The sequence below is a fragment of the Loxodonta africana genome, chromosome 19, assembly GCF_030014295.1.
Source record: "Loxodonta africana isolate mLoxAfr1 chromosome 19, mLoxAfr1.hap2, whole genome shotgun sequence".
Taxonomy (NCBI): domain Eukaryota; kingdom Metazoa; phylum Chordata; class Mammalia; order Proboscidea; family Elephantidae; genus Loxodonta; species Loxodonta africana.
This window is the reverse complement of record NC_087360.1, coordinates 26,004,449-26,022,935: the sequence shown is the minus strand read 5'-3', so window position 1 is coordinate 26,022,935 and position 18,487 is coordinate 26,004,449. Positions and strand designations below refer to the sequence as shown.

General features: G+C 43.7%; 1 protein-coding gene across 1 annotated transcript; it reads right to left on the bottom strand.

Moving 5' to 3' along the window:
• Positions 1 to 8,368: 8,368 nt before the first annotated feature.
• Positions 8,369 to 11,788, bottom strand: LOC100660906 (leukemia inhibitory factor-like). Its single transcript, XM_010598746.3, has 2 exons — positions 10,735 to 11,788; positions 8,369 to 9,822 (listed from the first exon to the last, which is right to left on the bottom strand). The coding sequence occupies exons 1-2, from the start codon at positions 10,933 to 10,935 to the stop codon at positions 9,415 to 9,417; spliced, it is 609 nt and encodes a 202-aa protein (XP_010597048.1). The 5' UTR covers positions 10,936 to 11,788; the 3' UTR covers positions 8,369 to 9,414.
• Positions 11,789 to 18,487: the final 6,699 nt, after the last annotated feature.

Below are 18,487 nucleotides of genomic sequence, written 5' to 3'. Positions count from 1 at the left end.
ATAAAAATTAGAGCTGAACTAAGTGAAATAAAAAAAAGAAAACAGAAAAACAATTGAAAGAATTAACAAGACCAGAAGTTTGTTCTTTGAAAAAATCAACAAAATTTTGATAAACCATTGGCCAAACTGACAAAAGAAAAACAGGAGAGGAGGGAAATAAATAAGAAATGAGATGGGTGATATTACAACAGACCCAAGTACAATTAAAAGAATCAGATTACTATGAAAAATTCTACTCTAACAAATTTGAAAACCTAGAAGAAATGGATGAGTTCCTAGAAACACACTACTTACCTAAACTAACACAAACAGAGGTAGAACAACTAAATAGACCCATAACAAAAGAAGAGATTGAAAAGGTAATCAAAAAACTCCCAATAAAAAAAAGCCCTAGCCCTGACGGCTTCACTGCAGTTTTACCAAACATTCAACGAAGAGTTAACACCAGTACTACTAAAGGTATTTCAGAGCATAGAAGAGGACAGAATACTACCAAACTCATTCTATGAAGCCACCATCTCCTTGATACCAAAACCAGGTAAAGACACCACTAGAAAAGAAAATTATAGACCTCTATCCCTCATGAACTTTAATGCAAAAATCCTCAACAAAATTCTAGCCAGTAGAATTCAACAGCATATCAAAAAAATAATTCACCATGATCAAGTGGGATTCATACCACGTATTCAGGGATGGTTCAACATTAGAAAAACAATTAATGTAATCCATCACATAAATAAAACAAAAGACAAGAATCACATGATTTTATCAATTGATGTAGAAAAGGCATTTGACAAAGTTTAACACACATTCATGATAAAAACTCTCAGCAAAATAGGAATAGAAGGAAAATTCCTCAATATAATAAAGCGCATTTATACAAAGCCAACAGCCAACATCATCCCAAATGGAGAGAGCCTGAAAACATCCCCCTTAAGACTGGGAACCAGACAAGGATGCACTTCATCACCACTCTTATTCAACATTGTGCTGGAGGTCCTAGCCAGAGCAACTAGGCTAGATAAAGAAAGGAAGGGCATCCAGATTGGCAAGGAAGAAGTAAAATTATCTCCATTTGCAGATGACATGATCTTATGCACAGAAAACCCTAAGGGATGCTCAAGAAAACTACTGAAACTAATAGAAGAGTTCCGCAGAGTATTGGGATACAAGATAAACATACAAAAATCACTTGGATTCCTCTGTGCCAACAAAGAGAACTTCGAAGAGGAAATCACCAAATCAACGCCATTTACAGCAGCACCCAAGAAGATAAAACACTTAGGAATAAATCTTACCAGAGACGTAAAAGACCTATACAAAGAAAACTACAAGACACTACTGCAAGAAACCAAAAGAGACCTACATAAGTGGAAAAACATACCTTGCTCATGGATAAGAAGACTTAACATTATAAAAATGTCTATTCTACCAAAAATGATCTATACCTTTAATGTAATTCTGACCCAAATTCCAAAGACATTCTCTAAAGAGATGGAGAAACAAATCATCAACTACACATGGAAGGGAAAGAGGCCCTGGATGAGTAAAGCATTACTGAAAAAGAAGAACAAAGTGGGAGGCCTTACTCTACCTGATTTTAGAACCTGTTATACCACCACAGTAGTCAAAACAGCCTGGTACTGGTACAACAACAGATACATGGACCAATGGAACAGAATCGAGAATCTAGACATGAATCCATCCACATATGAGCAGTTAATATTTGACAAAGGCCCCAAAAACAGTTAAATGGGAAAAAAACAGTCTTTTTAACAAATGGTGCTGGCATAACTGGATATCCATCTGCAAAAAAAATGAAAAAAGACCCATACCTCACTCCGGGCACAAAAACAAGCTCAAAATAGATCAAAGGCCTAAATATAAAATCTAAAACGATAAAGATTATGGAAGAAAAAATAGGGACAACATTAGGAGCCCTAATACATGGCATAAACAGTATATAAAACATTACCAACAATGCAGAAGACAAACTAGATAACTGGGAGCTCCTAAAAATCAAACACCTATGTTCATCCAAAGACTTCACCAAAAGAGTAAAAAGACTACCTACAGACTGGGAAAAGGTTTTTAGCTATAACGTTTCTGATCAGCACCTGTTCTCTAAAAATCTACATGGTACTGCAAAAACTCAACTGCAAAAAGACAAATAACCCAATTAAAAAATGGGCAAAAGATATGAAGAGACACTTCACTAAAGAAGACATTCAGGTAGCTAACAGATATGTGAGGAAATGCTCACGATAATTAGCTATTAGAGAAATATGCAAATCAAAACTACAATGGGATTTCATCTCAGTCCAACAAGGCTGGCATTAATCCAAAAAACACAAAACAATAAATGTTGGAGAGGCTGTGGAGAGATTGGAACACTTATACACTGCTGGTGGGAATATAAAATGATACAGCCTCTTTGGAAATTGATTTGGCGCTGCCTTAAAAAGCTAGAAATAGAACTACCATACAATCCAGCAATCCCACTCCTTGGAATATATCCTAGAGAAATAAGAGCCTTTACATGAACAGATATATGCACACCCATGTTCATTGCAGCACTGTTTACAATAGCAAAAAGACGGAAGCAACCAAGGTGCCCATCAACAGATGAATGGATAAATAAATTGTGGTATATTCACACAATGGAATAGTACACACCGATAAGGAACAGTGAGGAATCGGTGAAACATTTCATAACATGGAGAAACCTAGAAAGCATTATGCTGAGTGAAATTAGTCAGTTGCAAAAGGACAAATGTTGTATGAGATCACTATTATAAGAACTCGAGAAATAGTTTAAACAGAGAAGAAAATACTCTTTGATGGTTACGAGAGGGGGAAGGGAGGGAGGGTGAGAGAGGGGTATTCACTAACTACTTTAGGTGACGGGAAAGATAACACAATACAGGTGAGGTCAGCACAACTTGACTAAACCAAAAACAAAGAAGTTTCCTGAATAAACTGAATGCTTGGAAGGCCAGCACAGCAGGGGCAGGGGTTTGGGGACCATGGTTTCAGGGGACATCTAAGTCAATTGGCATAATAAAATCTATTAAGAAAACATTCTGCATCCCACCTTGGAAAGAGGCATCTGGGGTCTTAAACACTAGCAAGCGGCCATCTAAGATGCATCAGTTGGTCTCAACCCACCTGGATCAAGGGAGAATGAAGAACACCAAGGACACAGGGTAGTTACGAGCCCAAGAGACAGAAAGGGCCTCATAAACCAGAGGCTACATCAGCCTGAGACCAGAAGAATTAGATGGTGCCTGGCTACAACCGATGACTGCCCTGACAAGGAACACAACAGAGAACCCCTGAGGGAGCAGGAGGGCAGTGGGATGCAGATCTCAAATTATCGTAAAAAGACCAGACTTAATGGTCTGACTGAGACTCGAAGGACCTCTGTGGTCATGGCCCCCAGACCTTCTGTTGGCCCAGGACAGGAACCATTCCCGAAGCCAACTCTTCAGACAGGGATTGGACTGGACAATGGGTTGGAGAGGGATGCTGGTGAGGAGTGAGCTTCTTGGATCAGGTGGACACTTGAGACTATGTTGACATCTCCTTCCTGGAGGGGAGATGAGAGGGTAGAGGGGGTTAGAAGCTGGCGAAATGGACACGAAAAGAGAGAGTGGAGGGAGGGAGCGGGCTGTCTCATTAGGGCGAGAGTAATTGGGAGTATGTAGCAAGGTGTATATAAGTTCTTGTGTGAGAGACTGACTTGATTTGTAAACTTTCACTTAAAGCACAATAAAATTTTTTTTTTAAAAGATGTGACCCAGTTGGAGCTAGACTAACAAAGACTCGTAAAGACACATCAACTGGTCCCTGAGGCATAAAGACAATAGCTAAGACAATCTGAAAAAAAAAAAAAAGAATCTTTTAGGGAGACATTCACATAAACAAGGCATAAAAGCCACTCTTTTTCTTTTAATATTTAGTAAATAGTCAGTTATAAACCAACAAGCGGTCAGTGGCCACAGTGAAAGGCCTAGGTCCAATATTTGCCCCTCCCCGAAAATATGCCAAACAATTCCAAGCCAGGCTATAGTCGGAAAAGGACACTGGTTTTGAATGACCAATGTCCAAAAAGAAATGGGAGGAGTGACACAGAGCACCCACAGTGCTGTATTCTTTACCTGGCTTCCTCCCCTACAGGGTTGTACTGAAAAATAGTTTCCTTTGCAGGACTCCCCCGCTTCGGCTTTGCATTAGAACCCTGCTTGTGCTTGGAGGTTATATGTAAACTCCATTACGCCTGTGTAGCAGGATTAAGAATGTTGCTGACATAGCTTGTATGAACTCCCTACTTGTAAACCCCTTTAAAAGTAACCCGCCTGCCTGCCCTTGGCAAGCAATCTTGGCAGTAGTAGCTCCGACTGACTCCATTTCCTTGTACAACGAAATAAAAGTGCCTTTCCTGCTCTCCCACCTCGGTCTCTAATTTATTTGCCAATACAAGTCATGCCGAGTAAAAACCCAGTGACACTTTTGTATGGGAAATTAACTTGAGCTGTAAACTTTCACATAAAACACACACACACAAAAAATCTGGCTTAAGCGTTCATCATTGGTATGATAATTAAAAGTTATTCCCCAAGACAAAATTGTACTGAAATCTTTAACTCATCTTGTAATTCTGACAATTGCTTTGCTTTACAATTTAGTATGTATTTGCTAAATATTTATACAACTGCAAGATACCCAGGGAAAGGTAGAAACAGCAATAGAAGTAGTTAAAAAGTTGTTGCTAGGTATTGTCAAGTCGGTTGTTAGGTGTCACTAGGTGTTGTCAAGTCGTTCCAACTCATAGCAGCCCTATGTACAGCAGAAGGAAACACTGGCCGGTCCTACACCATCCTCACAATCATTGTTATGCTTGACCCCATCATTGCAACCACTGTGTCAATCCATCTTGTTGAGGGTCTTCTTCTCTCTCACTGATTCTCTACTTTACAAAGCATGATGTCCTTCTCCAGGTACTGGTCCCTCCTGATAACATGTCCAAAATATGTGAGACAAGTCTCTCTACCCTCGCTTCTAAGGAGCATTCTGGCTGTAGTTCTTCCGAGACAGATTTGTTTGTTCTTCTGGCGGTCCATGGTACATTCGATATTCTTCGCTAACCCCATAATTCTTAGGCATCTATTCTTCTATGGTTTGCCTGAAAAAAGATCCTTAAAAACTTGTAATGTTCCTATTTTATAGTGACACACAGGGAAAAGTATTATTTCAAATTGAAAAAAGAGGTTTTAATTCTTCCCATTGAAGATCAGGAAAGAGGCTCCCTTCATACTTTTTTTTTTTTTAGTTAACTTTAGATAACTTGTACAGTAAAACACAAGAACCTGTGTAAGACAGCAAACTGTCAGAGAAGGAAAACACAAATATTTTCCACTAAATAGAAAGCGATAGAAAAGTGAGGGCTGCACCCTGTCAAAGGTAGAACCTTGCCATACTCTGAAAAACAAGAGGGGCCCTTTAAGATCCAGCTCTCACAGGCTGCACTGTAATTGTAAACTCTTCGTCTTTCTGAAAAGTATGTAAGTCAAGGAGTTTCCTCAAGGACCTGGGAGCCATCTCTTCTAAAATGTGATCATCAAAGAAGCTTACACCCCTGCCTCCCAGTTTGCTGGAAGGAGATCAGCATAACTTCAGGTCTCCTGCCATAGAGATATTAGAAAATTAGCAATTTTGTCTTAAACATGGATGTAATGAGTGTATCTACTCAAGTATATAAAGGATAAGATTTCTTTCTGTCTCTGCAATCTCTTTTGCTGATTGCCAGTAATAAATTGCCTTCAGGTTTAATGCTTATTCACTAATCAAACTGGTCTTTCTCTTCTATTTCTGTGGAGAGGCTTTCTGGGTTGGGAACAGATTTCATCTTTAGTGACATTTCCCCAGCATTTACCACCCCTTGCCCCAGGCCCTGGGTTGGGCAGGGGGAATCTAGGAGTCCCCCACCCCTAGGGCCTTAGGGACGGAGAGGAAACCCTGCAACCAGGAAAGAGAAAAGGGAAAAATGTCACAGATAACTGGGGTGGAGGAGGGGGTGGGGGGTGGAGGGAAGGTGAAAGGAGACAGAAGAGCTGGGAGCTGATCTGGCCTGGCTGGGGTTGCCCCCTCTCCCACTTCACCCTTAGGCCTATCAGACTGGCCTTTGCACGTTGCTGGTTCAAACCCCCACCCGGTAGTCTGCCAGAAGAAGAGACCTGGCAATCTACTTTCATTGAAATTACAGACAAGAAACCCCTACGAAACACAGTTCTACTTTGATGATGCATGTCCATGGACCACACTCTGCAGGGCCTCTGGTCCTGTCCTTCATTGCACAGAGACCAGAGAGGACTACAGCCCATGCCGCTCCTGGCCCCTAGAACACAGCTCCCTCCTCCTGGGCCTCCCCACCTTGTGTGTGTGCCTCCCATCACACTCACCCTCCCCTGCTGGCCTATGAGCTTCTGGAAGGCACTTCCTGTGTCCTGTTCATCTTTGGAACCTGGGCACAGGACCTGACACTTATAAGCATTCATGAACGAACAGGTAGGTGACTCAGAAAAGCTGCCCAGATCCCCAAAACGGATCACAGCTGGGGACACCTAGAGCCAGCTCCAGAGCAAAGAACAGGGGAGACATTTGGGGCTACTCCAGGGCCCCTGTATCTGTGCCCATCCAGTCCCAACCTCTCTCATTTCCCCAAGGAAGGATATCCCAGGAGGCTGGGAAGAGGTTGCACTGGAGTGGGGTGAGGTGAGGCAGGAGGAAGTGTCCCTTGCAGGAGGGCAGCTCAGACCTGGAAGAGCCCAGTGAAAAAGTCCCAACTCTGGCCCCAGGGCCCTGAACCTTCCTGCACCACATTCTTGGCTGCTCTCTTTGCTGTCAGTGGTGGTCAGTGCTCCATTCATGAAAAGAGAGGCCTCAGCAGCTGGTTTCTTCTACGTCTCTGAATTCCAGGTAGGTAGGGAAAAGAGTGTGAGGTTTGAAGCTAAAGGGATGTCTCTAACGGGCCCTAAACACTGCCAGTGTGACCCTGGGCAAGTCGTCTCATCTCCCTGAGCCTAGTTTCCCCCTCTGGTAAAAAAGAATGATGACTCAAGGGTTTGGTATGAGAGGACTGGTGATTAACGAGCTGACTAGGTGTAAGATGTCAAATAATCCCCCCAGGTTTGAGTACCCATCCCATTCCTTGGCAACACCTCACTATCCGGATACCAGCCACCTCCCTGGTTCTCCCTGTGCCCACGCTTCACTCACCCCTGCCCCAGCCCCTGCCAGCTCCCTCACCCACTGGAGGCTCCCCTTACCATCCTCCTGCCCTTTGCCGAGCAGAGTCCAACTCGGCTGGGTGGTCAGGCAGCCTTCGAGCCCTGTCTCCCACATCAATATAGTTTGGAAAGTATGCCAAGAGAGTATGCCAATGCCAAGAGTATGCCAAAATTTATTAAATTCTCTGATTGCTGTGGCAGGGATCACAATAGAGTGTCCCGGGCAAAGCAACAGAGCAGGAGAAAAATGTAGAGCAAAATTCAGAAACACACACACACACACACACACACGCACACACAAAAGACCAGGCTTGCTGGTCTGACAGAGACTGGAGAAACCCTGAGAGTACTGCCCCTTTTAACTCAGTACTGAAGTCATTCCTGAAGTTCACCCTTAGACAGGTCTATAGGGCCAACAATAACAAACATGAAGGCCGCATTTCATAGTTTAATCATATATACAAGACTAATGGGCACACCAGTCCAAAAGCAAAGACAAGAAGACAGGAAGGGACAGGAAAACTGGACGAATGGAAACAGGGAAACTGGGGTGGAGAAGGACAGACTGTTGACGTGTTGCAGGGTTGGAAACCAATGTCGCAAAACAATTCGTGCATTAACCGTTTAATGAGAAGCTAATTTGCTATGTAAACTTTCACCCGAATCAGAAAAAAAAAAAATCGAGAGTATTCCTTAGGTTTAAAAAACAAATATTTTAAATATGACATTGAAGACATAAAAATCATCTGTCAATATGAAACATTCCTCCAGGTATATTCAACCAACAGGAATTTGTCACCCAAAGCAAAGTCCTTTCCAATGGAAAGGGAGAACAGGGAACATCAAAGGACAAGACCATATGGTGGTTCCCACTGAGCAAGCAGTATGCATGGGAATTAGGGGGCAGGGAGTGGGGATTGGAGATGGTTCTAAGATAAGAACCTCAGTACCTTTGGAGGGAAATGACTACCTCTCCCAATTCCAGGGCTCCAAGCCCACATGCTATGTCTATTGTGGAGGGCGAGCCAAACAGGGCTGGACTGCCTCTGTCAGGGGAGAAGCTGCCACCATAAGGTCCAAAGGAGTCGAGGGGAAGGAGGCAGGAGAGGAGGAGGAAGAGAGAAAAGCAAACTATGACAAAGGCGAGTGTGGTTCAGGAGCTCAGAGCTGACCCATGAGTCTCTATATCCTAGTCTTATTGTGGGCACGGCAGTGCTATTTTGTTTACATTTTTATTTTTGGTAACATATAAGGTCTCCAGTACTCCTCTCTTGATAGACATCAAATGCTGTGCTGTGGGCCCCCTGCTTCTCCTTAAAATCGCCTCTTGCCCAGGCACATGACCCAGATGCCAGGAGTGGGTCAACGAAAGCAGAAGAAAATCAGAAAAAGAACAGCCTTACACCCATCCCCCCACAAACACAAACACAACACTTTTTCATACGAAGACTCAATAATTCAGGAATTTATTGTGCATAGGGGGTGACTGATTCTAGAAAGTGAACCTTAAATTGGTACAGAGGGGCAAAATCGGGGCTGGTGTGGAAGGATGGTGGGAGAGTTGGGGAATCAGGGATGTGTCGAAAAGGAAGGCCACCCAGGTGTGCCCAGCACAGGAGTTTCCACAAGGTGATGAGATGATGAGAGAACCAACTGGCACCAGGCTCTGGAATCACCAATTCTGGCTTTCAGACAAGTTTGTCTTTCTTGTAGCTCAGCTTAGAGAAGGTCAATCTGCTGGGTGCTGGGCAATTGGCCTGACTCCTGCTCTCTTGTCCCATGTTCAGTGCCCCCAGAGACAACTTGTTTTCTTACTGCCCGTATGTTGAGCTGACTTCTACCCCCACTTCACTCTCCTCTTGCCAATCAGACACCTGGGTGCCTGGCTGCCATCTTCCAGAGGAAAGAGTGCCACCTTCTACTTGGTGGGGCATCAAAGCCCTGCCTGTGGAAGTTTTGACCTTGTAAAGCTACCTTCCAGACCTCCCTGGAGTGGAGGCCTGCAGAATGTGCTAGCAATCCTACTTGGATTTAATGACCTTCTGCAACACTGTGAGTGCTCACCACCTCTAGATCCCACTCCCAAGATCCCTTAATCCACACAGCACACTTCAAGATCCTGCTCCTAGAAGGCCTGATACAGCTCAGTGATGACCTGCTTGTACTTAAACAGGACCTGACAGCCCAGCCGCTTCTTCTGGAAGAAGGTTTTGCCCAAGGTGTTGGGCCCGTAGCATTCCCCCACGTGGTCCACTTTGTCCTTGTACAGGAGGCAGAGCACGTTGCTCTGGAGCTGCTGCATAATGGTTGCCACGAAGTCTAGCTGTCCATGGAGGTTCCGGTCTTGCGGGTTGAGGGACTTCTGGTCCCGTGTGATGTTGCCCAGGGAGGTAGTTAGGTACGTGACGATGCAGTACAGCTCTTTCATCATGGCCTCCTTCCTGCCATGAGCATTGAAGGGTGGGAAGTCTGTCAAGCCACTGCCACACATCTTGTCCACTTCACTGGGGAACGGCTCCCCTTGGGCGATGCACTGAGGAGCAAAGGGCAGAGGAGAGGTCAACAAGGAGGCAGCAATCCTTGTTCCAGCCCTGTTTCCCACCCTTACAACAAGCTCTTGGGCCTTAGTTTCCCCTCCTATGCCATGAGGACCCAACTCTGTACCCTGTAGGCATCTCAGAATCGTCATGAGAGACAGATGGACATCTGGGTGTGAATACACTTGGTAAAGAATCAAGGCCTTTACCATGCAACGATTGTTACTGTTACTTAGTGTTAGGAGTCCCTGGGTGGTGCAAATTGTTAACACCCTAGGCTGCTAATTGAAAGATTGGAGGTTCTAGTCCACCCAGAGGCACCTCAAGAAAAAGGCTGGGTGATCTACTTGCAAAAAATCAGCCATTACAAAGGCTATGGAGTACAGTTCTACTCTGACACACGTGGAATTGCCACGAGTCAGAATCAACTGGCAACAACGGATTATGTTTCATTTTTAGCTGTCATGATCATACAGAGAAAGAAAGAAAACCAGGGTCCCTCTCACTTGCCCTTTTACCCATCTGGGCATCTCCCTCAACCCAGGCACCCACCGCCCACCAGTCTCTCTCAATGGCACCTCTCAGAACACCTCCTCCCATTTTCCCTCCTTTGTGTATCTCCATCTGCCTCTTGCTCCACTTGGTGGAGGAATCCCAGAACCTGAAGTGCCATTCACACCAGAGCCCTGCCCCGACCTAACCCTGTGATAGTCGATTCCAGTCGGAGCTGTGGGTAGGGTGCGGTTTAACCGCACAAACTTCTCTGCTTCCAGCTTCCCTGGCCAGCCCCCTTCTCTAGCCCAGTTCCCTGCAGCCTCTACTGATGTTTGCAGGAATTCCCCCACTCCTGCCAACCCAGGCCCATCCCCTCCTTCCTCTGTCCCTAGGGAAGGGAAGGAATATCTTACATAGAGAGTTAGGAGGCCGTCAGCACTACCGTTGAGCTGTTTCAGTTTGTTCCTGATCTGGGTCGTGAGGTTGCCAGGACATGTGTGACATGTGGTGTAGGTCACCTTGCTAGGAGTGACGGTATCAAGGCTCCTTGCCCCATGTTCCTGGTGCAGAACAAGCAGCAGCAAGACTCCTGGAAACCAAGAGAAAAGCTCCATGGTCAGGGTGGTGGGGATCGCAGTTTAAGCTTTCAGGTCACACTGGATGCACTTCAACTCCCTGGGACTCCTGGCTTCTCTGCAACTCAAATTCTACCTACCCTGCTTCTCTCCACCTTGTTAAAGCCCCCTTGCTCTCTCCTGCCTTAAAAGAAGCGGTAAGGGGGCAGGACTCGAGCTACTCCCTCGGATTGGAAGCTTGGTCTAGGATGACATCCAAACATCCAATCCTTTCCCTCAAGAAGGCAAAAGCCACCCAGCTCCTTGCTTGAGGTTACCACTCCCCAGCCCAGGGGGAAATGTTTGCTTCAAAGGAATGGGAGACCCCTATTTCCCCATCTTCAGGATGACTTAAATTCCTAACCATTGTTTTACATTCGACTCCCCAAAGCAATCCAAATCTGGGCTTCCGTGGGAACCTCAGCTGGGAGGCAGGGGTCCTTTTGTGACCCTCTTCTTCCCCCCAAATCTGCCACGTGTTTATGGTTTACCAGGCCAACTGCCCCCAATACGTACCATCCCATCTCCTCCATCTCTGACCTTCCCTAAAAGTAGCCACTCCCCTACCTAGGTCTCTCAATTTCATCCCCTCCATGTCTTGGCTCAGATTGCACCTCAAAGAGTCCTTTACCATTCACATATGCGTAGGAAAGCATATATGATAAAGAGACAAAATCTTGTAATAACTGAGAACTTGAGTAAAAGACTATGCCGCCATATGAACAAGATGGAAAGTAGCTGCACTAGTCACTTGAAAAAAGGTGAACAATCAAGGTCTTAAATGATGAATATCAACATGGAAAAGGAAACAGAAAACCCGATTGCAATCCACAGATACCCCTATAGGACAAAGTAGAACTGCCCCACAGAGTTTTCAAGGAGCAGCTGGTAGATTTGAACTGCCAACCTTTTGGTTAGCAGCCAAGCTCTTAACTACTCTGCCACCAGGGTTCCGAAAGTGCCATGTAATTTACATTTTTCTTGTTTCCAGGAAAGGAGAGTCAGGCCTTCCCTTTTAGATCTCCAGTACAGCTTATGTCATCAGGAAGCTATGCATGCCTCCCAGGTAATCCACAGGCCTTTCTCCCCAGCAGGTGTCACTTATTTAAAGGCTTTCTTCCCTGTTTCCCAGAACTTCAAAGAAGTACTCCACGGCATGTTCTCAGTTTACAGCCCCATGCACAAAGGTGTGCACTGACTGCTACGTGGTGTTCTGCATGTACGTTTGGAGCATGTACATCAGAGTCTGGAAGATCACTACATCAAGGGGTATAATGGTCAACGAAAGCTGTCTTAGGCTGGGTTCTCTAGAGAAGCAAAAAAGTAAAGCCTGTAAATTTATATAGACAGAGATTTATATCAAGGAAATGGCTCACACAGTTGTAGAGGCTGGAGTGTCCCAAGTTCATGGGTCAGGATAGAAGCTCTTCCTGATTCACATAGTCAAAGGACTGTCGAACTCAAGGTCAGCAGGTATGAGAGTAGGGTGTTGGTCATAGTCTTCAAACATGAACAAATCCCTAGATCAGCAGGCAAGACCACAGGTAAGCTGCTAGCTCAAGTCCCAAGAACAGAAGTCATGAACAGGAGCCAGCTGCAAGATCCAGAGTGAGCAAAAGCCCATAAGCCTTGCCAGAATGTCCACTTATAGTCAATGCAAGCAACACACGCAAAGAAACTCCCTTTCAACTGGTCAGCTACTCACAGCAGATCCCATCATGGAGGTATTCACATTATACCAAATCTCATCATGGAAATGATCACAACATTATATGACTGCCAAACTACATCATAACTGCCAACCACTGAGAATCATGGCCCAGCCAAGTCGACACACAACCTTAACCATCACAGAAGCTGACTGGCCACCACCCCCACCACAGCTATGAAAGAGCTAAGGACTTTGGACACCCATCAAGAGGGATTGCTATACAACTATTGGTCTGTACTCATCTGGAGCAAAAGAGAAAGAAGGAAACCAAAGATTCAAAGAAGAAACCAGTCTACAGGACTAATAGCTTCCACGAACCACGGCCTCATCTATCCTGAGACCAGAAGAACTAGATGGTACCTGGCTACCACTAACAACCATTCTGAACAGGGACACAATAGATGGTCAGCCCCAGGTAGAATGGAATAAAAACATAGAAAAAAACTCAAATTCCTTAAAAAAAAAAAAAAGCCAGACTTACTGGACAAGTAGAGACTAGAGGATCCCCCGAGACTATCACCCTGAGATAGCCTTTAAATTTGGAACTGAACCCACTCCCGGAGATCACCTTTCAGCCAAATAATAGACTGGCTCATAAAATAAGCCATATCACCCATGTGTACTGTGCTTCTTTTAAATAACCATCCGTATGAGAACAGACAGTCAATATTCACCCTAAAGCAAAGACAAAAAAGTAAGGGGAGTCAGGGAAGCTAGATTAATAGAAACAGAACAACCAGAATGGAAGTAATGAGCATTGTGACACATTGTGAAAAACGTAACCGATGACACTGAACGGTATGTATAGAAATTGTTAAAGTGGAACCTAATTTGTTATGTAAACTTTCACCAAAAGTATACAAGGAATTAAAAAAAAAAAAGTGGACTTGTAACACAGAGGGGTTGCTAACAGCCACACTTGAAGCCTTTCTGCAAAGGTGAGCTGAGAGAAGTTGTAACAGGGTACCCGGAAGATGGGTGCGTTCCACACTGATTTCCATCGTGGTATGCTAAGTCTTTCTCAAAATTCATTGGTATGGATCTAAAGGCAGATCAAAATCGTCCTCTAAACCTAGCCACCTTGTCTCACCAATCTTGCCATCTATTCGTAGTTAATGAAAATGTGGTGGGATAGAAAGGACAAACTATTACTCGAAACTTAGCAGCAGGTACTCCATTTCATCCCACGCATCTGTCAGCTTGTCGTATTGGGGTGGTTTGCGTGTTGCTGTGATGCTGGAAGCTATGCCACCAGTTTTTCAAATATCTGCAGGGTCATGTTTGGTGGATAGGTTTCAGCTGAGCTTCCAGACTAAGAAAGGCTAGGAAGAAGGACCTGGTGGTCTACTTCTGAAAAAATTAGCCAGTGAAAACCTTATGAATAACAGAGAATGTTGTCTGATATCGTGCCAGAAGATGAGCCCCTCAGATTGGAAGGCACTCAAAATATGACTAGAGAAGAGCTACCTCCTGAAAGTAAAATGGACCTTAATGATGTAAATGGAATCAAGCTTTTGGGACCTTCATTTGCTGATGTGGCACAACTCAAAATGAGAAGAAACAGCTGCAAACATCCATTAATAATAAGAACCTGGAAATGTATGAAATATGAATCTAGGTAAACTGGAATTAGTCAAAAATAAAATGGAACACATAAACACTGATATTCTAGGCATTAGTGAGCTGAAATGGACTGGTATAGGCCATTTTGTATCTGACAATCATGTGGTCTACTATGCTGGTAACGACAAATTGAAGAAGAATGGCGTTGCGTTCATCGTCAAAAAGAACATTTCAAGATCTATCCTGAAGTACAATGTTGTCAGCGATAGGATAATACGCATACGCCTACAAGGAAGACCACTTAATACAACTATTATTCAAATTTACACACCAACCATCAACACCAAAATGAAGAAATTGAAGATTTTTACCAACTTCTGCAATTTGAAATTGATCAAACTTGTAATCAAGATGCATTGATAATTACTGGTGATTGGAATTCAAAAGTTGGAAACAAAGAAGAAGAATTGGTAGTTGGAAAATATGGCCTTGGTGAGAGAAATGCTGCCTGAGATCACATAATAGAACTTTGCAAGACCGATGACTTCTTCACTGCAAATACCTTTCGTCAACAATATAAAAGGCACCTATACACATGAACCTCACCAGATCGAATACAGAAGAATCAGATCGACTACATCTGTGGAAAGAGGCTATAGAAAAGCTCAATATCATCAGTCAGAACAAGGCCAGGGACCGACCGGAACAGACCATCAATTGCTCATACACAAGTTGAAGCTGAAGCTGAAGAAAATTAGAACAAGTCCGCAAGAGCCAAAGTACTACTTTGAGTATATTCCACCTGAATTTAGAGACCATCTCAAGGATAAATGTGACGTACTGAACACTAATGACCAAAAACCAGACAAGTCGTGGAATGATATCAAGGACATCGTATGTGAAGAAAGCAAAAAGGTCATTAAAAAGACAGGAAAGAAAGAAAAGACCAAAATGGGTATCAGAAGAGACTCTGAAATTTCCTCTTGAACATAGAGTAGCTAAAGCAAAAGGAGGAAAAGCTGAACAAAGATTTCAAAGGGCTGCTCAAAAAGAAAAAGTACAGTTGTATAATGAAATGTGAAAAGACCTGGAGATAGAAAACCAAAAGGGAAGAACATGATCAGCATTTCTCAAGCTGAAAGAACTGAAGAAAAAATTCAAGCCTTGGGTTGCAATATTCAAGGATTTTACAGGGAAAATATTAAACGACACAGGAAGCATCAAAAGAAGATGGAAAGAATATATAGTCACTGTACCAGAAAGAATTAGTCGACCTTCAACCATTTCAGGAGGTAGCATATGATCAAGAACCGATGGTACTAAGGGAAAAAGCCCAAGCTCCACTGAAGGCATTGGTGAAAAACAAGGCTCCAGGAATTGATGGAATACCCACTGAGTTGTTTCAACAAACAGATGCAGCACTGGAGTTGCTCACTTGTCTGTGCCAAGAAATTAGGAGGAGAGCTACCTGGCCAATCCACTGGAAGTGAGCCATATTTGTAACCATTCCAAAGAAAGGTGATCCAAGAGAATATGGAAACTATTGAGCGATATCATTAATATCACAAGCAAGTAAAATTTTGCTGATGATCATTCAAAAGCTGTTGCAGCAGTACATTGACAGGGAACTACCAAAAATTCAAGTTGGATTCAGAAGAGGACATGGAACAAGGGATATCATTGCTGATGTTAGATGGATCTTGGATGAAAGCAGAGAACACCAGAAAGATATTTACCTGTGTATTACTGACTACGCAAAGGCATTCAATAGTGTTGATCATAACAAATTATGGATAACATTGTGAAGAATGGGAATTCCAGAGCGCTTAATTGTCCTCATGAAGAACCTGTACATACACCAAAAGGCAGTAATTCCAACAGCCAAGGGGATACTGTGTGGTTTAAAACCCAGAAAAGTGTGCGTCAGGGTTGTATCCTATCACCATACCTATTCAATCCGTATGCTGAGCAAATAATTCAAGAAGCTGGACTATATGAAGAGGAACACAGCTTCAGGATTGGAGGAAGACTCATTAACAACCTGTGATATGCAGATGACACAACCTTCATTGCTGAAAGTGAAGTGGACTTGAAGCGCTTACTGATGAAATCAAAGATGACAGCCTTCAGTATGGATTACACCTCACTTTAAAGAAAACAAAATTCCTCACAGCTGGACCAATAAGTAACATCATGATAGATGGAGAAAAGATTGAAGTTGTCAAGGATTTCATTTTACTTACATCCACAATCAACACTCAGAGAAGCAGTAGTCAAGAAACCAAAAGATGCATTGCGGAAGGACCCCAGAGGTCATGGTCCCCAGACCTTCTGTTAGCTCAAGACAGAAACCATTCCCAAAGCCAACTCTTCAGACAAGGATTGGACTGGACTATGGGATAGAAAATGATACTGGTGAAGAGTGAGCTTCTTGGATCAAGTGTACACATAAGACTATGTGGGCAGCTCCTGTCTGGAGAGGAGATGAGAAGGCAGAGGGGGCAGAAGCTGGCCAAATGGACATGAAAATAGAGAGTAGAGGGAAGAAGTGTGCTGTCTCATTAGCGAGAGAGCAGCTAGGAGTATATAGCAAGGTGTATATCAATTTTTCTATGAGAGACTGATGATTTGTAAACTTTCACTTAGAGCACAATAAAAATTTAAAAAACAAAAAGGTGCATTGCATTGGGCAAATCTGCTTCAAAAGACCTCTTTAAAGTGTTGAAAAGCAAAAACGTCACTTTAAGGACGAAGGTGCACCTGACCCAAGCGGTGGTGTCTTCAATTGCCCTAAAGTTGGACAATAATAAGGAAGACGGAAGAAGAATTGATGCCTTTGAATTACGGTGCTGGCCAAGAATAATGAATGTACCATGAACTGCCAGAAGAACAAACAAATCCGTCTTGGGAGAAGTACAGAGGGAATGGTCATTAGAAGCAAGGATGGTGAGACTTTTGTCTCACATACTTTGGACCTATTATCAGGAGGGACCAGTCCCTGGAGAAGGACATCATGCTTGGTAAAGTAGAGGGTCAGCAAAAGAGAGGAAGACCCTCAACGAGACAGATTGACACAGTGGCTGCAACAATGGGTGGAAGCATAACAATGATTCTGAGGATGGCCCAGGACTGAGCAGTGTTTGGTTCTGTGGTACATGCGGTCGCTAAGAGTTGGAACTGACTCTGCGGCACCTAAAAATAAAAACTGTTTCAGGACAGTCTAGAGAGCAAAACAAAGAAGACATGAAGAAACTTTAAAAACTGATGTGTTAAATGGTCAGTTAAAATTATTGATTAAAGGGAATAATCACTACCCTGGACAATCTATGCAGGGAACAAAAAGAGAAGGGATACCTTAGCATTGAAAGAAACGAGGATATGTGAAAAGAAATGATAGCAAGAGAAAAAAAAACGCGTTGCTGTGGAATCAATCCTGATTCATGGTGACCCTATAGGACAGAGTAGAATAACCCCATAGGGTTTCCAAGGCTGTAAACCTTTACAGAAGCAGACTGCCACATCTTTCTCCCACCAAGCAGATGGTAGGTTTGAACCACCAACCCTTTGATTAGCAGCTGAACACTTAGCCACTGTGCACCAGGGCTCCTTCTAGCAAGAGAAGGGAAACCATACATCATCAAAGAAAAAAGTCAGACCATGTGAAGAGTGATTGTAGAACGTGACCGCGAAAGATGGAGGAACTGCAGGATGAAGGAATAAGGAAGGTCCAGACAGCCAGGGAGTATTTGAGAAATGGCTCAACACAGACAGATTTAGGGAATCCTGAAGTTGGGAACCCTGCTGGTGCAGTGGTTAACAGCTACAGTTGCTAACAAATAGGTTGGCAGTTCGAATTCACCAGGTGGTCCTTGGAGCAGTTCTACTCTGTCCTACAGGTCACTGTGAGTCAGAATCTACTCGATGGCAAAAGATTCGGTTTTTTGGTTTGGAGATGGGAACTGGTGATAGTAGTACAGCTTGTTCTGCAATTTCCTAGGGAACGTCTCCCTTTGTATCTGGTCAGTACAGGTTGTTAGTGTTCCTGGTCAGCCTTCTTCCTTTTACTCCACGGTGTCCATACAGATGGGTCCTCTAACTGAAAAATATGTTTTCTTACTTTTTCCTGATTCTCCTTTAAACCCACTGAGGAGAGGCCTGCTGTGCAACACAAAGCCTATCCTATTCTGTTCTCCAGAGGGTGTCTGAGAAGCTCCAGGGAAAAGGCGCTGTTCTGGCTACTGTGTGCCTTTTGAAGGAAATGGAGCATGGCAGAGAGTG